At 37.3% G+C, this 24698-nt stretch overlaps 1 protein-coding gene across 1 annotated transcript in view; it reads left to right on the forward strand.

Annotated features, from left to right (window-relative positions):
- The window catches only part of ITGA1 (integrin subunit alpha 1), a 229158-nt gene that overhangs the window by 187701 nt on the left and 16759 nt on the right, over positions 1-24698 (forward strand). Inside the window, exons 19-24 of the mRNA XM_049863571.1 lie at positions 5388-5597; positions 7714-7794; positions 12989-13065; positions 20438-20527; positions 21526-21628; positions 24553-24666. Of these exons, the coding sequence (XP_049719528.1) occupies positions 5388-5597; positions 7714-7794; positions 12989-13065; positions 20438-20527; positions 21526-21628; positions 24553-24666 (675 nt within the window). The remainder of the gene's footprint in view (positions 1-5387; positions 5598-7713; positions 7795-12988; positions 13066-20437; positions 20528-21525; positions 21629-24552; positions 24667-24698) is intronic.

A 24698-nucleotide genomic window follows, 5' to 3' on the forward strand; every position in this document is an offset into this window, starting at 1 on the left:
CTACAACTTGAACAAATACAAAGAGAGCAACAAAAGAAACCCACAGGCACCAGAAGACAACAAATAATAAAAACTGGACCTGAACTAAATGAAATAGAAAACAGAAAAACAATTGAAAGAATTAACAAACCAAAATTTTTTTTTTTTAAAAAATCAACAAAATTGATAAACCACTGGCCAAACTCACAAAAGAAAAACAGGAGAAGAAGCAAATAACCCAGGTAAGAAATGAGATCGGCGATATTACAGCAGACCCAACTAAAATTAAAAGAATCATACCAGATTACTATGAAAAACTATACTCAAACAAATTTGAAAACCTAGCAGAAATGGATGAATTCCTAGAAACACGCTACCTACCTAAACTAACACAAACAGAGGTAGAACAACTAAATAGACCCATAACAAGAGATTGAAAAGGTAATCAAAAAACTCCCAACAAAAAAAAAGCCCTGGTCCAGACGGCTTCACTGCAGCGTTCTACCAAACTTTCAGAGAAGAGTTAACACCACTACTACTAAAGGTATTTCAGAGCATTGAAAAGGACAGAATACTACCAAACTCATTCTATGAAGCCACCATATCCCTGATACCAAAACCAGGTAAAGACACCACAAAAAAAGAAAATGATAGACCTATATCCCTCATGAATGTAAATGCAAGCATCCTCAACAAAATTCTAGCCAATAGAATTCAACAACATATCAAAAAAATAATTCACCATGACCAAGTGGGATTCATACCAGGTATGCAGGGATGGTTCAACATTAGAAAAACAATTCAGGTAATCCACCACATAAATAAAACATAAGACAAGAATCACCTGATTTTATCAATTGATGCAGAAAGGCATTTGACAAAGTTCAACACTCATCCCTGATAAAAACTTGCAGCAAAATAGGAATAGAAGGAAAATTTCCCAGCATAATAAAGGGCATCTATACAAAGCCAACAGCCAACATCACCCTAAACGGCGAGAGCCTGAAAACATTCCCATTGAGATAGGGAACCAGACAAGGATGCCCTTTATCACCACTCTTGTTCAACATTGTGCTGGAAGTCCTAGCCAGAGCAATTAGGCTAGATAAAAAAATAAAGGGCATCCAGATTGGCAAGGAAGAAGTAAAAGTATCTCTATTTCCAGGTGACACGATCTTATACACAGAAAACCCTAAGGAATCCTCCAGAAAACTACTGAAACTAATAGAAGAGTTCAGCAGAGGATCAGGATACAAGATAAACATACAAAAATCAGTTGGATTCCTTTACACCAACAAAAAGAACATCGAAGAGGAAATCACCAAATCAATGCCATTTACAGTAGCCCCCAAGAAGATAAAATACTTAGAAATAAATCTTACCAGAGATGTAAAAGACTTATACAAAGAAAATTATAGTACACTTCTGCAAGAAACCAAAAGAGACTTACATAAGTGGAGGAACATACCTTGCTCGTGGATAGAAAGACTTAATATTATAAAAATGTCTATTCTACCAAAAGTGATCTATACATTTAGTGCAATTCCGATCCAAATCCCAAGGACATTCTTTAAGGAGATGGAGAAACATATCACCAATTTCGTATGGAAGGGGAAGAGGCCCCAGATAAATAAGGCACTACTGAAAAAGAAGAACAAAGTGGGAGGCCTTACTTTCCTGATTTTAGAACCTATTATACTGCCACAGTAGTCAAAACAGCCTGGTACTGGTACAACAACAGATACAGGGACCAGTGGAACAGAATTGAGAGTCCAGACATAAATCCATCCACATATGAGCAGTTGATATTTGACAAAGGCCCCAAAACAGTTAAGTGGGGAAAAAACAGTCTTTTTAACAAACGGTGCTCACATAACTGCGTATCCAACTGCAAAAAAAAGAAACAGGACCCATACCTCACTCCATGCACAAAAACGAGCTCAAAATGGATCAAAGACCTAAATATAAAATCTAAAACGATAAAGATCATGAAAGAAAAAATAGGGACGTTAGGAACCCTAATACATGGCATAAACAGTATACAAAACATTATAAAGAATGTAGAAGAAAAACTAGATAACTGGGAGCTCCTAAAAATCAAACACCTATTCTCATCCAAAGACTTCACCAAAAGAGTAAAAAGACTACCTACAGACTGGGAAAAAGTTTTTAGCTATGACATTTCTGATGAGCACCTGATCTCTAAAATGTACATGATACTGCAAAAACTCAACTGCAAAAAGAGAAATAACCCAATTAAAAAATGGGCAAAATATATGAATAGACACTTCTCTAAAGAAGACATTCAGGTAGCTAACAGATATATGAGGAAATGTTCACGATCATTAGCCATTAGAGAAATGCAGATCAAAACTACAATGAGATTTCATCTCACTCCGACAAGGCTGTCATTAATCCAAAAACACAAAATAACAAATGTTGGAGAGGCTGTGGAGAGATTGGAACACTTATACACTGCTGGTGGAAATGTAAAATGGTACAACCACTTTGGAAATCGATTTGGCGCTTCCTTAAAAAGCTAGAAATAGAACTACCATACGATCCAGCAATCCCACTCCTCGGAATATATCCTAGAGAAATAAGAGCCTTTACACGAACAGATATATGCACACCCACGTTTATTGCAGCACTGTTTACAATAGCAAAAAGATGGAAGCAACCAAGGTGCCCATCAATGGATGAACAGATAAATAAATTATGGCATATTCACACAATGGAACACTACGCATCGATAAAGAACAGTGAGGAATCTGTGAAACATTTCATAACATGGAGGAACGTGGAAGGCATTATGCTGAGTGAAATTAGTCAATTGCAAAAGGACAAATATTGTATAAGACCACTATTATAAGAACTTGAGAAATAGTTTAAACTGAGAAGAAAACATTCTTTTGTGGTTATAAGATGGGGGAGGGAGGGGGGTGGGAGAGGCATTCACTAATTAGATAGTAGATAAGAACTACTTTAGGTGAAGGGAAAGAGCACACAATACAGGAGAGGTCAGCACAACTGAACTAAACCAAAAGCAAAGAAGTTTCCTGAATAAACTGAATGCTTCAAAGGCCAGCATTGCAGGGGCAGGGGTCTGGGGACCATGGTTTCAGGGGACATCTAAGTCAATTGGCATAATAAAATCTATTAAGAAAACATTCTGCATCCCACTTTGAAGAGTGGTGTCTGGGGTCTTAAACACTAGCAAGCAGCCATCTAAGATGCACCAATGAGTCTCAACCCACCTGGATCAAAGGAGAATGAAGGACACCAAGGACACAAAGTGATTACGAGCCCAAGAGACAGAAAGGGCCACATGAACCAGAGACTACATCATCCTGAGACCAGAAGAACTAGATGGTGCCCAGATACAACCAATGACTGCCCTGACAGGGAACACAACAGAGAACCCCTGAGGGGGCAGGAGAGCAGTGGGATGCAGACCCCAAATTCTCATAAGACCAGACTTAATGGTCTGACTGAGACTAGAAGGACCCCGGTGGTCATGGCCCCCAGACCTTCTGTTGGCCCAGGACAGGAACCACGCCCGAAGCCAACCCTTCAGACATGGATTGGACTGGACAATGGTTTGGAGAGGGATGCTGGTGAGGAGTGAGCTTCTTGAATCAGGTGGACACTTGAGACTATGTTGGCATCTCCTGCCTGGAGGGGAGATGAGAGGGTGGGGGGGGTTAGAAGCTGGTGAAATGGACACGAAAAGAGAGAGTGGAGGGAGAGAGCGGGCTGTGTCATTAGGGGGAGAGTAATCGGGAGTGTGTGGCAAGGTGTATATGGGTTTTTGTGTGAGAGACTGACGATTTGTAAACTTTCATTTAAAGCACAATAAAAATTATTTAAAAAAAAAAAAGCAAAGATGTCATTTTGAGGATTAAGGTGCATCTGACTCAAGCCATGGTATTTTCAATCACCTCGTATGCATGTGAATAAGGAAGACTGAAGAAGAACTGATGCCTTTGAATTATGGTGTTGGCAAAGAATATTGAATATACCATGAACTGCCAGACAAATGAACAACTTTGTCTTGGAAGACATACAGCCAGAATGCTCCTTAGAAGCAAGGATGGTGAGATTTTTGTCTCATGTACTTTGGATATTTTATCAGGAGAAACCAGTCCCTGGAAAAGGACATCATGCTTGGTAGAGGGTTTTCAAAAAAGAGGAAGACCCTCAATGAGACTGACTGACACAGTGGCTTTAACAATGGGCTCAAGCATAGCAATGATTGCAAGTTTGGTGCAGAGCCAAGCAATGTTTCATTCCATTGTGCATGGGATCACTGAGTCAGAACCAACTCATTAGCACCTAACAACAACAATGGAGCTTCTACCTAGACTAGGAAGTCAAGAAGTGATCTCCTGGGGTAATGACATTTCATTTGAAAGTTGGATGATAGGATGATTTTTCCATCGTATTTAGAGGAGTTGGGGCAGCAGTGTTCCAGGCAGAAGAATGGTATGTGTGAAGGTCCTGAGGCATAAAAGAAACTAAACTCACCAGTATGGCTACAGCTAAAGACAAGGCGGGAAGGTGATGTGAGATGAGGCCAAGGCACAGGCAGAGGCCAGGTCATTTGGGAGTTTGCTTTTATCCTTTACAGATTTTAAACTTTTTAAAGAATAGTAGAATACTATTAAAGGTTTTAATTGATTCAGTAATAGGACTGGATCTGTGTTTTTTTAAAGGATTTCTTCAGCTACAATGTGGACAATGATTGGAGGGAAACAAGATTAGATACAGGAGACTAGAGAGGAGGATGTCCCTTTAGTTCTGGGAGGAAATGAGGATGCCTGGACCAGAGAGGTGGCAGTGGAAATGGAGAGGAATGAAAGGATTTGAGAGATATTTAGAAGAGGATTAGAGTGGACAGTTCTTGGTGATGGGTTGGAAATGGGAGACAGGTATAATGAAAAAGACAAGTCGAGGACAAGAACAGCTTGACCATTCTCTGCCCCTTTTAACCGATCTCCATTACATTCGTAGCTATCGGATTGTGATCATTTTTAATAGAAAAGCACATAATTGGAGTTAAGTGTTAAAGTGTTATCTGACTTACTTAAAGATTAGAGCACTTGATTTGATTTTTGGAAGTTATTCTACATTGGCAAATTAAGGCCAATAGAAAAAAGTCTATGAAAACAGTGCAATCTTTAAGGGTCTAGAAGAATGTATATCCAAAAGTAAAAGTTTGTTTTTCTCCACTATAAATTACAGAAGCCAGTATAAAACTCCTTAGAATTTCTGCAGTGAAATCTATTCTCTTTATAAGTTGCTTAGTTTATTTTGGCAATGTGTAATTTCTGTTATACAGATTCATAGGTAATTTTTCAATACTGCTTAACTGAATTTTGAAAAATAATTTTCTGTGACCATTTCAGATTCCCTTTGCCAAAGATTGTGGAAACAAGGAAAAATGTATCTCAGACCTTGGCCTAGATGTATCCACTATAGAAAAGGGCCTGTTGATCGTCAAGTCCCACAATGATAAGTTCAACGTTAGCCTAACAGTGAAAAATAAAAAGGACAGTGCGTATAACACCAGAACAATCACGAACTATTCTCCAAACCTAATTTTTTCAGGAATTGAGGTAAACTTTTAGTTGTTCAGTTATTTACTCTTCTAACAATCAGTTTTGAAGCTACTTTTCATACTGCCAACTAAATGTTTCCATTATATTGACTTTAGAAGAATAGAAAGTATTTTGTACAAAACTAATACTTACTAAAGGAAACCCTGGTGGCAGAGTGGCTAAGTGCCATGGCTGCTAACCAAAAGGTCAGCATTTCAAATCCACCATGTGCTTCTTGGAAACCCTATGGGGCAGTTCTACTCTGTCCCGTAGGGTTGCTATGAGTTAGAATCAACTCGACGGCAAAGGGTTTGGTTTGGGTTTTTTGTAATGGTGAAAGTACCCAACTTTCCTCTAAGCTTTCATCTTGCATTTTTTTCCTTTGGAGATTTATGTCTCTTGGACTCAATATGAGAAAGAATTGGTGATGTTTCAAAACTGTATATTTCACAGAGTTCGTAAACAGCTGAAACTGAAACTTGAGTCAAGGAAAAAAATAAACCTAACAATCAAAGCCCTAACAGTTTAACAGAGGTGTAGAGAGTAACACAACTGTTGAACGAAATTTACACAGAGAAAAATCAAAATACCATTTCCTCCTTTCTATGCAAAATATATTGGCAAAATGTCTTAAATAACTGTGTCTTATTCATAAAAGAAGCTTTTTGTCATTTTGGCAATAGAGTATATTTTTTATAAAATGCTAAGTCCAGGCACAATTAGCATTTCCAAATTTAAACTTTGCTTTTATTCTAATATCTGAATGAAACATCTTGAGGTAAAATTCCAAATACACTTATATGGATTGATTATACACAGGATTCATATTAAGAGTCAATACAATTATTATATGTAATATTAAAAATCTATTGTCCAGTTACTGTAAATTCAGAGTTTTCACTAATATTTCTCTCCATTTGTTAGAGTATTGTTAAGGGACATAATGACTGGTTTGAAAAAATGTTATATATTACTGCCACATATTTTTATTCGATCAAGAATATTGTAAATGCAAATGTACAAAGTAATATTTGGAAAATATTGCCATCAAATTTTTCTCTGGAAAGGGAAGTTATTAAAAATCATTGCCTGCATTCCCCTTGCGCTGACTTAATGGCCTTGGCAGGGGCAGAGCCATAACATCGACAGTGTGTCTTCTCTACTTTAATTAATAATAACAATGTACCAATAATAATGATAACTAGCCTTTCTTGAGTTGTATTATATGCCGGGCAGTAGTCAAAGGTCTCCATTTATTTAATTCTCATTAATCCTTTTGTAAGTAGGTATTACTGTATTGCAGACATTCTAAAATAAGCCTTTTTTCACATCTCTGTAATTGCATTTTACATTTGGGGGTATTACTTTTTTTTTTCTTTCTTTTAGTACATAAAATAATGTGTTTCACATTCAATGGGATCTTAAGTTTGATAAAATAGGGTAGAACTAACCCCACTTGACAGAAAATCAGGACCAGAGAGGTGAGGAATCTTGGCAAGAAAGAAGTTAAATGTGGTGGAGTCAGGATTTAACTCCTGGTGGTTCCAGTTCAAGGAGTCCTGGTGGCACAGTAGTTAAGTGCTTGGCTGCTAACTGTAAAGTTGGTGGTTGGAGAAAGATGTGGCAATCTGCTTCCATAAAGATTATAGCCTTGGAAACCCTATGGGACAGTTCTACTCTGTCCTCTAGGTTCACTATGAGTCGAAATTGACTGGAAGGCAATAGGATGGGGGAGAGGGTGGGTCCAGCTCAGAGCCCATGCTCTTACCCATTAGACTAAACTCCTCTAATGACTGACAGTCATTGTGGGCTTCCCATGTGTCATCCAGTATATGTGGATTCTTCCCTCCAGCCACCACAATTTCCTTGTAAAGTAAGTACTTCTGTTGTACAAGGAAGGATTTAGGCAGGATAGTATGATGTGCTTTGCCCTTCAGTCATCCTTAACCTAACTGATGTATTAGGGTTTCCATGGGCCTTGGGACATGTGATCCCAGGATACTGTGACTCTCCCAACTAAATTAAGTAACTAATTTTGGCAAGGCACTGAGGCACAGCTAGGAAAATTCTAGAAAACTAAAGTCAAATAGGCAGCCTGCTTGTTTGCTCTAATTCTTTCTACTTTTCTTTCTAGGCTATTCAAAAAGACAGTTGTGAATCCAATCATAATATCACATGTAAAGTTGGATATCCTTTCCTGAGAAGAGGAGAAGAGGTGAGCAGATTATATATACTAAATGCATATGGAAATGTGGATACAAAAAGTAATATTCTCAAAGGCAAATATTTAAATTTTCCTAATATTTTTTAATAGTAGTTTAGGGTGATATAGATGAAGAAGGTTAAGTTCAAAATTCTGACAGCTTGGAGTCAAAGCCAGTTGTTTCATAAGTCAAACTCAAATGCCAAGGACAAAATAAAAATTTATACTGGGTAATTTATCTAATAAAATGGAGCTGTGAAATTCTGATCATGGAGAATCTTCTATGTAGTAGGCTTTTCTAAACTGTAAGAAAAAGAAATACTGTTTTTAATGGGTTGGGTTAGAAGATCTTTCTTTTTTCCTTTTTTAACAGCTTTATTGAGATAAAATTTACATACCATACAATTCACCCATTTAAAGTTTACAAATCAGTGGTTTTTAGTATAGTCATAGAATTAAATAACTATCCTCACAATACATTTTAGAATATTTTTATTACCCCAGAAAGAAATCCTGTGTTATTACCAGTCACTTCCTTTTTTTCCACACTGTGCCTCCTCCCCCTACTGTCATAGGCAGCCACTAATCTACTTTCTGTCTCTATGGATTTGCCAGTTCTGGACATCTCACACAAATGCAATAATACAATATGTGGATTTTTGTCACTGGTTTCTAGCACTTAGCACAATGTTTTCAAGAGTTATGTCTGTTGAAGCATATAGAAGAAGTCCTTCATTCCTTTTTATTGCTGAATAACATTCCATTGTAGGGCCATGTCACATTTTATTTGTTGCCCATTCATCAGTTGATGGACATTTGGATTGTTTTTACTTTTGGATACTATGAATAATACTGCTGTGAATATTCATGTACAAGTTTTAGTGTGAAAATAGATTTTCAATTGTCTTGTATAAAACTCTAGGAGTGGAATGGCTGGGTCATGTGTCGCTTAATGTGTTGGGAAACTGCCAAACTATTTTTCCTTTTATATATATGTATGAGGGTTCCAATTTCTTCAATTGTTGTCTGTCTTTTTTACTATAGGCGTTCTATCAGGTGTGAAGTATCTCATCATCTTTCTCATTTGTGTATTCCAAATAACTGGTGATGTTGAACACCTTTTCATGTGCTTAGTGGTCATGTGTATTCTTTGGAGAAAGGTCCACTCAGAAACTTTGCCCATTTTTTAATTGAGCTATCTGTTTTATTATTGAGTTGTAAGAGTTCTTTATATATTCTGTGGTCTAGTCATTATCAGATACATGTTTTGCAACTATTTTCTACCATCCTGTGGATTGTCATCACTTTCTTGATGGTGTCTTTTGAAGCACAACAGGTTCTTTTTGTTATGATGTCCAATTTATCTATTTTTTCTTCTGTCACTTATGCTATTGATGTATCTAAGAAGGCTTTGCCAAACCCAAGGTCATAAAGATTTACTCCTGTGTTTTCTTCTAAGAGTTTTATGGCTTCAGCTCTTAATTTTAGGTCTATAATTCATTTTGGTGTACTTTTTGCTTATGCTCTAAGAAAAAAAAACAACTATATTCTTTGCATGTGAATATTCACTTGTCCCAGTACCATTTTTTGAAAAGACTAATCCTGGCACATTATCAAAAATCAGTTGATTGTAAATACCAGAAAAACCTCACCCATTGCCATTGAGTCGAGGCTGACTCATAGCGACCCTATAGGACAGAATAGAACTGCCCCAAAGAGTTTCCGAGGAGCACCTGGTGGATTCAAACTGCCGACCTTTTGGTTAGCAGCTGTAGCAGTTCACCACTACACCACCAGGGTTTCCTGATTGTAAATAAAAAAAAAAACAGTGCTGTCAAGTCGGAGGGTTTATTTCTGGACTCTCAGTTCTATTCCTTTGACGTGCTTATCAAGTTTTATGCCAGTCCCATACTGTCTTGATTATTGTAGCTTCGGTAATTGCTTGGAAGGGTGAGTCCTCTAACTTTGTTCTTTTTCAAAATTGTTTTGGCTATTTTGGATCCCTTGCATTGCCATGTGAATTTTAGGATCAGTTATCCATTTCTACAAAAAAGCCAAGTGAGATTTTTGATAGAGGTTGCAAGGAATCTGTAGACCAATTTCAACCGTATTGCCACCTTAATGATATTAAGTCTTCTGATCTATGAATATGATGTCTTCCTGTGGGATGTCTTTCCATTTACTTAGGTCTTTTTTAGTTACTTTCATAAATGGTTTGTAGTTTTCAGGGTACAAGTTTTGCATTTCTTTTTATTGCTAGTATTGCAATAAAAAAATTTTGAAAATGAATTTAAGAAAATAATTCCATTTACAATAGCATCAAAAAGATTAAAGAACTTAAGAATAAATTTTAAAAAAGGAGTGCAAAACATATACCCTGAAAACTACAAACCATTTATGAAAGTAATTAAAAATAAATTTTTATTGCTAGTGTATATTGGGAGCTCCGGTTGTGCAGTGTTTAAGAGCTCAGGCTGCTAACCAAAAGGTCAGCAGTTCAAATCCAACACCTGCTCCTTGGAAACCCTATGGGACAGTATTACCCTGTCCTGTAGGCTCACTATGAGCTGGAATTCACTTGATGGCATCTAACAACAATAACAACAGTATGTATTGGTCTTGTAATCTTCAACTTTGCTGAAGTTATTTATTAGCACTACTTTTTTTTTTTTCTAGTTCATTCCTTAAGATGTATACAACAGCCTATCATTTGCAGATAGAGGCATCTTTTCCTATCTGTATCCTTTTTATTTCTGATTCTTGCTTAATTGCCCTGGATAGAACTTCAGTACAATGTTGACTAGCAGTGAGGAGAGCCCTTTCATCTCTTTTTAAAGATAACATTTGTTTCCGTGAAGAGCAGAGAGTAATTATCTCACTCAGTGACAACAACATATTTGCATGCATTTTCATTGATGGTTGCTTTTCAGTGTGAATATTTGCATCTCTATTTACTATTGAGCTGAAGGAAATATTTAATTAATCAAAACGATTACGGTAAGAAGATAGTTTACTTATTGACTTAGACTTACCAAAACACAGTTCCACATATTTATTTCAACGTTATTACATTAAAATATTATATAAGGCTTCAGAACAGATCCCTGACATCTTTACCACACATCTTAAATAGACAATCACCTGATAAACAGTGGTTTGGATGGTCTGGGAATGGTGGATTCATATATCTATAGTGAAATATTTCAGCTCTTCTTTTAGCAAGCGAGAACTTGAAAAGGACTTTCTCCTTATAGCACTTGACATGGTTACTAGTGATCCAGGAAGCTAACCACAGATCACAGCCATTCCCATTAAACTCACTAAGTCTCTCCTATGTCCATTTTGCTTTTTGAAAATAACTAGAGGTACCAGTTTACTTTCGGCACCTCACCTTATTGTTTAATTTCTTGACTATCTCAAATTCCTATGGAATTGTATTTCTTCCCTGTCGTTGTTGTTAGGTGCTGTTGAGTTGGTTCTGACTCACAGCAACCCTATGAACAACAGAACAAAATGCTGCTTGGTCCTGTACCATCCTCGCTGTCGTTACTATGTTTGAGCCCATTTCTTTCCTACACATCTATAAAACGCACTCTCACATTTGCAAAAGTACACCCATTATTCCCTATTTTTTTTTATATACATGGAAATAAGGATTCTCAACTCATGTCTGCACCTTCCTTTGACCACTTTAATTCACCATGGAATTTTCTCCATTTCTTTAAGAGCATTGACATACCTAGAGTTATATTTGAATCATGAAAAACATTAATTGTAATCTTAATAGTTTGATAACTATTTCTTCCTTTCTTCACCAAATCCCTGCTGCTTACGGTAAAAGCTTAAACCAAAGTGTCTCTTACATCATCACAATGTAAATGGGAAAGAAGCCCTGGTGACACAGTGGTTTAAGTGCTCAGCTACTAACCAGAAGGTCGGTGGTTTGAACCCACCAGCCTGCTCAGTGGAAGAAAGATGTGGCAGTCTGCTTCTGTAAAGATTTACAGCTTTGGAAACCCTAGGGAGTGGTTCTACTCTGTCCTTTAGGGTCTTAGGGTCACTACAAGTTGAAATCGACTAGACGGCAATTGGTTTTGGTATAGAAATGGAAAGATAGTTTGCAAGTAATACCAACATGGGCTTTACACTTTGGTTTCAAGATCTAAATTTGCGGTTTAAATCTTCAGGGTCAGGGCCATATGCAATAGGCAGCTTCATCAGCCCCACTTCTCTGCTAGTGTCTACCCCTAGGTGTAAAGTCTTATCAGAAATGCAAAGACTTATATGCCCAAGCCAGTCAGGGAGCATACGAAAGGCAGGAGGTGGAAAAGGAGCTCTCTGAGAGAATTGGGCAATTTCAACCTTTTCTATTGTAGTTCAGACCCATGTGGTAAAGCTACTATTGGAATTGTGGTTATATTTCAAAGCAAGAAGAAAACTGGAAAGACTGCAGATTCTTACAAGAATTCTTTGGGGGTTTAAAGTTTATTTTTTTGTTTTTCTTATGAAACTCAAAATATATGTGAGAGAAGAAAATACTTGCAGTTTCCAAATTAAAGAGACTTTAATCATGACTAATTCCTGGGTGGCACAAATGGTTAAACTCTCTACTACTAGCCAAAAGGTTGGCAGTTGGAACCTAAGCAGGGGCACCTAGGAAGACAGGCCTGGCAACCTGCTTCTGAAAGGTCATAGCCTTGAAAATCCTATGGAGCAGTTCTACTCTGCACACATGGGGTCTCAGTGAGTTGGAATTGACTTGATGGCAACCAACAAAAACAATGATTCATAATTACAACGGTAACATTATGATACAGTAACATCAATATATCACAATATTTGTATATTGATTCTAATTATGGTAATTTCATAAGATAAATAAGATAAACAGGGTGTGCCTTCATGGTAATAGTTTATGATTAGTATAAATAATTCTTTTTAATTTTTAGATAAAGTGTTTAAATTCAATATTAATAGGTAATATCAATATTAATATGCTTATTGCGTATTTACATTTCAAAAGTACATGTATCTTTTTTGTTATGTCTGTTTTCAGATGTGATGAGGTTTTATTTTGTAAGATAATAATTCTTAAACAGCTTTACATTCTGAGTTTAAGTAATATTGCTTATATAAATTAAATATTTTAATCAAAGTCAATGTTTTCTTTTTCACGTTACTAAAGATTTGTATTTTTATTTCAAAGGTGACTTTCAAAATAGTATTTCAGTTTAACGCATCTTATCTCATGGAAAATGTCATCATTCATTTAACTGCAACAAGGTTGGTTTATGTGTGCACATGAATGTATTTGTGTGTGTGTGTATATATATAAATATATAATTCCTTTCATTAGAATATTTTGCTTATAGACTCACTGGTAGCTTCCTACAGATTGTATGGGATCAGTAGAAATGGAAGGCAATGAACCACTTTGCTTCACAAAAACATCCCTATCAGTAATTAGCAAAATAAAGAAAATTTTAGTTAATAGAATAATATACCTAAATAGATTAAATTATTGGTTCCATGAGCTATAGAATATAGTATAATCACATATCACTTATTTTCTGCCAAATTGCATTTAAATTCATTTAAAATGTCACAGGCCCTGCTAATTAAAAGCTTATACTGGCTGCCCATAAGGTCAACTGAATCATTAAAAAAAAAAAAAAATTTTTTTTTTTAGATGGATTTAAAGTTTAATGATGATCTTTTGTAGTTTAATAAATTGTATTCAAATCAGTCAAATCTTCTGATCAGGATTAAATCAGGAAAATGCTAATAAGGAAATTGAAATAGTGACTTAACCTGCCTCTAAGAGTATTTATCCACTGGACCATAGGCTCTTTGAAATCAAGCTCTTTATTTTGTTCTTTATTCCCCAGCAACTGGCATGGTCCCTGACAAATAATAAGCACTAAATAAATATAGAGTGAATGAATAAATGGACAAATGAATGAATGGGGGGATGAATTCTGTATGCTCAATTCAATTCAATTAAACTCAACAAATACTTATTTGACCTCAACTATGGACAAGGTATTGGATTAATCACTGTAGAGAATATAAAGATTAATATGGTAATGAGCTACCTCATATTGTGAATGTTATAGTAGGTTGTTGAGACTAGTATAAATTATTGTAATACAGGATAAAAAAAAAGGATAGAATAAGGAAAACCTGTTAGAGGAATATAAACTGTGTCAGAGATACTTAATGAAAGGTGAATTTATATCTGCTTGGCAGTGAGAATTTAAGAAAGCTTAATTTTTTTATCAAGATTAAAATTGGGAAGGACTTTTAAGGATGGGTATCATTTCAAAAACAGGGAGGTTGGTGGGTAGGACTAGATGGAGCATTTCAGGCAAAATATATAGCGTGAGCAGAAACACAAAGGTAGAACAATAGAGGATCTATTTGGAGAATATTGAGTAATCCATGGTAGTGAAATATAGAGGATACATAAAGGAGTAGTGGGAGGGAAAGGGGGATAATGCATCCTACAGTGTTATGAGGGGATAATGAATGTCAGAATGAAGCATTTTTGTCTGAATTGAGCAGGCCAGAGGAGCCAGAAAAGTTTTTGAGGGAAGATGTCATATGTACAAAGCTACTTCTTAGGAAAATTAATTTGGCTGCAGTGAGGAATGAGTGGTAAAGAAGGGAGCCATTCATATGAAGAACACAGTCATGCAAATACTTATAGCCCAAGGCAGGATGCTGCTTTCCCTGTCTTATTGCTGATGTTGCCCACTTTATATGCTTGGGAATAAGCAGAACCATCAAAGGTCCTCATTGCCCAGTCTGTGAATCACTATGCTAAGATTTGGTCACTTGGTGGAGGGCAAGGGGTCATAATAATAATGACATCAAAAAAGCGTATTGGGCATTTTCTATGTCTCAGGCACAGTTTTAAGCACTTTATACTTATTACACATTTAATGATCGATTATTAATCATTTAATCATAAAATCCTCATTTTATAAATGAGGAAACTAAGGGACAGAGAAATTAAATAACTTGCCCAAAGAGTGTCAGTACCCAAGAATAATCCACTTATCTGGCCCCAGAGCCAGTGTTTGTAATCATTATGACACTCGTACGTATCTGTGTGTGTGTGTGTGTGTGTATGTTTTACTAAGGGGAGTGTGAGATATGTATATATGCATACATGTGTATAAAAAAAAAAGAAAAAAAAATTTTTTTTTATATACCCATATGTATATGTAGACATAGTAAATAATTGAAATGATTACTAAAATCAGGGAAATAAATAAGTGCTTAGCAAATAATATCAACATCAAGTATTCAGTATTGAAAGAATATTGAATGAGAAGATAGAAGATTTTAAATTTACTCTCACCTCTGTGACCCCTGCCTGGTCTCTCTTACAAGATCCTCATTTGTAACAAACAAATAAATAAGAATCACCTGAGGAAGACCCAAGATGGCAGCTTAGACAAACCATGTCGTCCTCCTACAGCAAAAGCCTGAGAAACCAAGTGAAGCAGATACAGATGACAATCCTGGAACCCTGAGCATCAAAAGGAAGGATGAAGAACTAAATCAAACACCGAATGGAAGGGGAAACTGAATGAAAGCAGTGAATGAGGAGAGTTATGGATTGGAGGTTCCCTGGCAGCCAGCCTGGCTTATTATGGCTGTCTTGAGATAAAGCAAGCAACAACCCTGGGTGAAGAGCATGGGAAGGCAACTTCATGGAATCCCCAGTAGGAGACAGAGAAACTGTGTAAACAAACCCGGAGTGAAGCAAGATGAGCAGAATATGAGCTGGACTTAAGAAGGGAAAGTACAGGAAGGCAGGCAAGAGCTCCGGGGATCCTGGCTACCACAGAGCAGGGATGGAGACAGGAACCAGAGATAGGATCACACAACACTGGCAGTCCCTGACCATTAGGGTGGGTGGTGCACAAGGAGTAGTAGATCTGTAGAGTGTCAGCAGGAAGTCCCACATCTGACCAGACTCTAGGCAGACCACCCCTCCTTGCATTTGGTTGGGGCCAGGTCGCAATTGCTGGCTACAGCTGACAGGGAGTACACCAGCACTCACACCTGGTGACCAGAGTAGTACACTCCCCCTTCCCCTTGCCTTCCTGATGACTAGCAGCATGAGCACCCCCAGCACCCTGCCTGCCCAAGGATCACAGGATGAGCCCCTCCCTCCCCCCTACCCAGCCCCAACCTGCCTGCAAATGAAGAGGAGTCTCCACCCCTCATGCCACCCCCCCCACCTCCCCATCCACAAAGCAAGCAGCAGTCTGTGCTCCTGTACCACTGGCCCTACCTGTCACCCCCTCACCCACCATCTCACCTACCTGGCAAGTGGCAGCACAGGACAGACAACTGAAAGTGGTGTGCATCCACCCTGCCCTTCACCCTCCCAGCCACCCCACCCACCCAGCAAGAGGGAGCATACACTCCTGTGCCACTAGACAGATGACTGACAGAGGCACATGCCCACTCTGCCAACCACCTGTTGACACCACACCTGTCCAGTGATAGGTGGCAAGTACTCAATATTTAGGACCAGTGATCAGTGAAGCATGCCTGTCTTGCCCTCTCTGATATAACAAAACAAAACAAAAACCAGGGCAAAACAAACATACAATCAATCAATAAATATATAAATAAATAAAATAATGCCTCAGCAGACAATAACAATCATATGAAGAAACAAGATAAGCTGGTTCTAAAAAGTGAGCAAAATAAAAGGAAAGAAAACATTCCTGAGGAAGATATGACAATAGACCTACCAGAGAAGGAATTCAAAAGATTTATACTTAGGATCCTCAAAGAGATTAAGGAAAACACAGACATACACACACACACACACACACACACACCCCCTAGAAGTCTGGAAAACAATACAAGAACAAAATGACATACTCAATAGACAATTACAAGCCATCCAAAAACAACAACTAGAAATTCAGAAGATTAACAATAAATAGATAATACTATGGAAGGACACAGAAGCAGAATTGAATACAATGGAAGAAAGAATCAGCAAAATAGAGGACAAATCTCTTGACACTAATCTGAGGAAGAATTGGAAAAAAGAATGAAGAAATCTTAAGAGTTATGTGGGACACTATCAAGAGGAATAATTTGAATATGATAGAAATTCCAGAAGAGAAGGAGAAAAAAAAAAGTACAGAGAGAATTTTTGAACATACACTTCCAGAAAACTCCCCAAATATTGTGAAAAATGAGAAGGTATCCATCCAAGAAGCCCAACAAACCCCTATACAGGACTGATCCCAAAAGAAATTAATCAAGACATATCATATCATAGTCAAACTTTTCAAAACCGAAGACAAAGAATTCTGAAAGCAGCTCATGAAAAATGAAATATAATTTACAAAGAGGCACCGATAAGACTAAGCACTGATTTCTCATCACAAACCATGCAGGCAAGAAGGCAATGGGATGACATATATAAAATCCTGAAAGAAAAGAATTGCCAACCAAAAATCATATATCCTGCAAAATTGTCCTTCAAAAATGATGGCAAAAGTTAAGATAGTCCCAGATAAACAGACATTTAAAAAATTTGTAAAACCCAGACCAGCCTTACAAGAAGTATTAAAGGGAGTCCTTTAGATAGAGAACCAGTGACATCAAACAGTAACCTGAGATAAAGGCACATGACTGCATCACGCAAATACCAACTCAGACTAAGACTTCACAAGAGTAAAACAAAGCTACAAAACTGACTATGAGGAACCAGAGATGTTAAGCTGTAAATGACAACAACTTCAAAACAAAAAGGGAGAAAAAAAAAGTGTAGCTATAGAACTTTCATACGGAGAGGAAGTCAAGGTGATTTCAAGATATAACAGGCTGTTTTAAATTTAAAATGATAAAGGTAAACTTCAGAGTAACCACAAAGAAAATTAATAAATCTACTCACCAAAATAAAAAAGAAGAAAATCAAAAAGAAACACAAAAACAACAACAATAAACAATAAGAAAAGAAAATCCATATACAAAAAAGAACTCAGCCCAGAAAATTAAGAGGAACAAAGAAACCGTTAACATCACACACAAAAAAAAGTATAACAAAATGACAGCAATAAATTCATACTTATTGTTAATCACACTGAATGTAAATGAATTAAATACGTCAGCCAAGAGACAGAGAGTGGCAGAATGGATTAAAAAAACATGATCCTTCAATATGTTGTCTATAAGAGACACACCATAGACATAAATAAGTTAAAAATCAAGGGATGGAAAAAATATATCAAACAAACAGTAACCAAAAGAAGGCAGAAATAGCAATAATACTTTTGGATAAAATAGACTTTAAGTTAAAATCCATTATAAGGGACAAAAAGGGCATTATATAATGATTAAAGGGTCAAGTCTGAGAACCCAGAAGTAAATCCATCCATCATTTACTTTGTTGAAGTAAATAATCTTCAACAAAGTGTCGAAGTCTATTCAAAAAGAAAGAGACAGTATCTCTAAGAAATGGTGTTGCCAAAACTGGATATCCATTTGCACAGAATCGAAACAGGATCTATACGTCACTTCATACACAAAAACTAACTCAAAATGGATCAAAGATCTAAATATTAAAGTTAAAACTCTAAAGTTCTTGGAAGATAACAGTGAGAAAGCTAGGGGTCCTAATTTTTGGCATAAATACACTACCAAACACAAATAAACAAATTGTGGTACATACATACAGTAGAATATTATGCACCAATAAAGACCAAAGATAAGTCCACAAAACATAACATGGAGAAAACTGGAGGACATTATGTTGAGTGAAATAAGTCAAACACGAAAGGACAAATATTCCTTGATAGCACTTTTATAAAAAGTCAAGAATAGGCATACACACAGAAAGCAACACCCTTTAATGGTTACCAGGGATGGGAGAGGAAAGGAGTGGGAATCACCTACTAGGTAGACGTGTTAATTCTGGTGATGGGAAAGGCAATACACAATATGTGAGAAATCAGCTCAACTTGATCAAGGTGAATGAAGACACTGAGAGGTACGCAAGAATAAAGATCAACTATGGTAAATATATAACATACAACTTTGCAACAACAGTAATAACAAACAAAAATATGTGAGTGGGTAGATATGTACGCTATACAGGTATGGAAGGCGTATGGGAGTACGTGTGTGCTTGTTGTTGTTAGGTGCCATCGAGTTGGTTCCGACTCATAGCAACCCTATGTATAACAGAACAAAAGACTGGCTGGTCCAATGCCATCTTCACAATCATTGCTATGCTTGAGCCTATCATTGCAGTCACCATGTCAATCCACCACTTTGAGGGTCTTTCTCTCTTTCGCTGACCCTCTACCAAGCATGCACATACATGTATATTTGTGGGCATATGTGTATACATGTTTGAATGTTCTGCATGTATGTTTATATATACAATATAGCACATGGGGGCACAGTTAGGGATACTTCCTAGTCATATCCGAACACCTTGTGGGATTGATTTACAGGGTTTGAAGGCTCAGGACCATAGTCTCATAGGACAACGAGGTCAATTGGCATCACTTAGTTCATACAAATAACGTTCTACATCTTAGTTTGGTGAGTAGCATCTGAGGTCTTAAAAGCTTGCGAGCAGCCATCCAAGATACAACTATTCGTCTCTTTCCGTCCGGAGCAAAAGAGAGTGAAGGAAACCAAAGACTCAAGAAGAAATTAATCCACAGGATTAATGCAAACTACAACCTCTTCTAGCCTGAGACCAGAAGAATTAGATGGTACCTGGCTACCACCACCTACCATTCTGATCAGAGACACAATAGAAGGTCCTCGTTAGAATGGGACAAAGATGTAGAACAAAGCTCGAAGCCATAAAAAGACCAGACTTGACTGATAGAGACTAGAGGAACCCCCCAAGACTATGCCCTAAGATACCCTTTTAACATGGAACTGAAGCCACTCCCAGAGGTCAGCTTTCAGCCAAATAATACATTGACCTATAAAGTAAACAATAACACCTGTGAGGAATGTGCTCCTTTAGGTAATCAACTATAGGAGACCAAAGGTCAACATTTACCCAAAAGCAAATATGAGAAGGCAAGGTGTGGCAGGAAAACTGAATGGATGGAAATGAGCAGGTGGGGTGGAAATGGTGAGAGTGCTGACACTTTGTGGGGCCGTAACCATTGCCATGGGATTGTTGAATGGGAATCCAATTTGCTGTGTAAACTTTCACCTAAAACACAATATAATATATATATTTTTTAAATATCACCTGGGGGTGATTTATGTTAAAAACACAAATTCCTGGGACCTGACTCAAACCTACTAAGTCCACACTTCTGTGAGAGAGGTTCAACAATCTGTGTATTTTAACAATTGTCCCAGAGATTCTTACCATTATTTTCACAGAAGTTTGAAAAACATTGGACTAAGTCAGTGTTATTATCAGCTCTTGTGCCACTTTGCAGTCACTTTGGGAACTTTTAACAAGACCCACCTCTACCCTACCCCATTCCTACCACTATGATTGAAAAATCAGGAATTCTACTCTTTTGTGCTTTTATTTAGTTGCATCGATAGGCTTCTTGTTCCAATGCTTAGAAATGTCTCCGGAGAGTCAATAGTTTGATGATTTGTCGTGAATGTGTTTGTTATTTTCTAGTGACAGTGAAGAACCTCCTGAAGCCCTTTCTGACAATGAGGTAAACATTTCTATCCCTGTGAAATATGAAGTTGGACTACAGTTTTACAGGTAAGAGGAAAGAGCACTTTGACCTTGATGACTTGCTGCTAACTCAGTGGTTCTTGAAGTTTGGTCCCTGGTCAATAGCATTGGCAGGAGCTGGGAACTTGTTAGAGATACAAATTCTCAGGCCTTACCCCAGACCTTCTGAATCAGAAACTCTGGGAGTGGGGCTCAGCAATCTGTGTTAAAGAGCTCCTGCTGGGGATTCTCACGCACCCTAAAGTGTGAGAGCTAGCTCACAAAATAACCTAGAATGTGAGGGGCTAGTTACACTTTACTCCTGGCAAGGCATAAAAATGAGAGGATTATAGGATAGACACATAGATTTTGCTTGTATTTCTTGGTTTTACTTTCCATTGGCTGTTTTCTATTTTACTGTCTGCACTTCTGTTGGATCCTTGATTTTTCCCCAAAATTTTCCGTTCACTTAAAATCAAATTTTGGCAAAAAATTTCAAAATTTTTTTGTTTATCTTCTCTTGGCTGAAGCGTGGCCTAAGAATATGTTTGTATTATATTTCATTCTACCAATTTCATCCAAACAACGTGGAGAAGATTGAATTTTTAAGTTTAGCAGTAAATATAAAACTTTAAGTTGTGAAGAGATACTTTTTTAAAAAATCTATTTAAAATTTGGCACTACTAAAAATACCAAGTTTTTGCATGATTATTCACTCACCGTAAATAATATGAGTGAATTCATGGAAACGTTTCACTTTTCACTTGGTAACAATAACGGTTTTGTTTTTTTTTAATGCACATATTTTAATACTTAGGACCAAAGAAGCATCAGCAATTGTTAAACTAAACTATATAACCCTTCTCTCCCTCCTCAAAGATTTCATTTTAGGTCTTAAGGGTAGATGCATTAACTCTTGATCTGAAACTTCCGTAAGTAATTTTTGTGGGATTACAAGCTATGAAGAAAGCAAAAGCAAATGAAGTCAAATAAAAGTTAAGCTTTGGTGTATTTTATTTTTCTTCTTTCAATTAATTCTTTCTAAGCTCTGCAAGTGAATACCATATTTCAATTGCGGCCAATGAAACGGTCCCTGAAAGTATTAATTCTACTGAGGACATTGGAAATGAGATTAACATCTTCTACTTGGTAAGGAATTGTCTCTAACTTAATATCATAAAGGAATTATTTGTATATTTATAAATTAGATAAAAGTATTAACAGACACATAGAAACATGTTTTGACATCTGATCTCTGTTTTTCAAAACATTTTCTTTATAATTTCACTATTCTAAAATAATTTTATTTAAATTATTGATAATTATACTTTGAAGCCATTTAAAGACCTCATAGACACAATTAATTAAATTGACTTCATAAGCAAATGAACTATGATCAAATAGTAACTATCCATAAAATACCTATAAACCACCATTCCTATGTCAGTTTGTCGTACTGTGGTTGCTTGCATGTTGCTGTATTGCTGGAAGCTATGTATTTCAAATACTAGCAAGGTCACTTATGGTGGACAGGTTTCAGCTGAGCTTCCAGACTAAGACAAACTAGGAAGAAGGATCTGGCAATCTACTTCTAAGAAACTGAATGGTGAAAACCTTCTGAATAGCATCAGAACACTGCCTGATACAGTGCCGGGAAATGAGCCACTCAGGTTGAAAGGCCCTCAAAATATGACTGGGGAAGAGCTGCCAACTCAATGTAGAATTGATCTTGATGATGTGGATGCAGTCGAGCTTTCAGGACCTTCATTTACTAATGAGGCAGGACTCAAAATGAAAACTAACAGCTGCAACCATCCATTCGTAATCAGAACGTGGAATATATGAAGTATGAATCTAGAAAAATTGGAAGTCATCAAAAATGAAATGGAATGCATAAAGATTGATATCCTAGACATTGTTGTTGTTGTTAGGTGCAGCCCTGTTGGTTCCAACTCATAATGACCCTACGCACAACAGAATGAAACACTGCCGGGTCCTGCGCCATTCTCACAGTCGTTGTTACGTGTGAGCTCATTGTTGGAGCCACTGAATCAGTACATCTCCTTGAGGGTCTTCCTCTCTTTTGCTGACCCTCTGCTTTACCAGCCTGATGTCCTCCAGGGACTAGTCCCTCCTGATAACATGTCCGAAGTATGGGAAATGAAGTCTCGCCATCCTTGCCTCTATGGAGCATTCTGTCTGTACTTCTTCCAAGACAGATTTATTTGTTCTTTTCGTAGTCCATGGCATATTCACTGTTCTTCGCCAACACCATAACTCAAAGGCATCAATCCTTCTTTGGTCTTCCTTATTCATTGTCCAGCTTTCCCATATGTCTGATGCAATTGAAAACAATATAGCTTGAGTCAGGCACACCTTAGTCCTTAAAGTGACATCTTTGCTTTTTAACATTTCAGAGAGGCCTTTTGTAGCAGATTTGCCCAATGCAATATGTCATTTGATTTCTTGGCCGCTGCTTCCATGGGAGTTGATTGTGAATCCAAATAAAATAAAATCCTTGACAACTTCAGTCTTTTCTCAGTTTATCATGATGTCACTTATTGGTCCAGTTGTGAGGATTTTTGTTTTCTTTGCTGAGGTGTAATCCATACTGAAGGCTGTGGTCTTTTATCTTCATCAGTAAGTGCTTCAAGTCATCTTCACTTTAAGCAAGCAAGGTTGTGTCATCTGCATAACACAGGTTGTTAATGAGTCTTTCTCCAATCCTGATGCCCTATTTTTCATATAGTCCAGCTTCTCAGATTATTTGCACAGCATGTGGATTGAATAAGTATGGTGAAAGGATACAATCTTGATGCACACCTTTCCTGGCTTTAAACCACATAGTATCTCCTTGTTCTGTTCAAACAACTGCCTCTTGATCTATGTACAGGCTCTTCATGAACACAATTAAGTGTCCTGGAATTCCCATCCTTCACAATGTTATCCATAATTTGTTATAATCAACACAGTCGAATGCCTTTGCATAGTCAATGAAACACAGGTAAACATCTTTCTGGTATTCTCTGCTTTTATCCGGGATCTATCTGATGGGTTCCAATTGCCAACCTTTGGTTAGCAGCTGTGGGGCTAACTACTGTGCCACCAGGGCTCCTAAGGGCATACATACTAAGGGAAAAAAATATTCAATTCTGATTTCCCCTACTCCCAGTCCTATTTTGGGAGTAGGGGATAAGGGAACAATATGATCACTAACCACTAAATAGTCAGGGTTTTTTTTTTTTTTGCTGATTTAATTATGCCAATTCTCTACACCAAAAAACCCCAAACCCATTGCTGTGGAGTCAATTCCAACTCATAGTGGCCCTACAGGACAAAGTAGAACTTCCCTAGAGGGTTTCCAAGGCTGTAATCTTTACAGAAGTAGACTGCTACACCTTTCTCCTTAGGAGCTGCTGGTGGGTTTGAACTGCCGACTTTTCATTTAGCAGCTGAGTGCTTAACCACTGCATCACCAGTGCTCCTTCCAATTCTCTATACCCACCCCAAACCAAACCCACAGTCACATTGAGTTATTTCCGACCCGTAAAGACCTCATAGGGTTTTCAAGACCATAAATCTTTAAGGATGCAGGCTGTCGCATCTTTTTCCTGTGGAGCTGCTGGTGGTTTTGAACCACTGACCTTTTGGTTAGCAGTTGAAATCTTTAACTACTGCACCACCAGGGCTCTTTATTGTCTATACAGCACTATAAATTGTCTACATTCATTATGGGATTCAAAATATTACACAGCGTAAAACCAAAAGTCCGTTGCTGTCGAGTAGATTTGAACTCATAGTGACCATATAGGACAGAGTAGAACTTCCCTATAGGGTTTCCAAGACTGCACTCTTTAAGGAAGCTGACTGCCACATTTTTCTCTTGTGGAGCAACTGGTGGGTTTGAACCACTGACCTTTCAGTCAGCAACTGAGTACTTAACCACTGTACATCAGGGCTCCTATTACACATCTCAATTCTTCAATTAAGAAACAAAGTCCTACATAAAACCAAAAGGATGTTATTGAAAGAGAGAGAATGGATTACATTTTTTTTTTTCTTTTTTCCTGCAGATTAGAAAAAGTGGACATTTCCCAATGCCAGAACTTAAGTTGTCAATTTCATTCCCCAATTTGACATCAGATGGTTACCCTGTGCTGTACCCAACTGGATGGTCATCTTCTGATGTAAGTTATCTGTGCCTTAAAATTATGGCATG

Source organism: Elephas maximus, chromosome 2 (assembly GCF_024166365.1).
Source record: "Elephas maximus indicus isolate mEleMax1 chromosome 2, mEleMax1 primary haplotype, whole genome shotgun sequence".
NCBI classification, from domain to species: Eukaryota; Metazoa; Chordata; class Mammalia; order Proboscidea; family Elephantidae; genus Elephas; species Elephas maximus.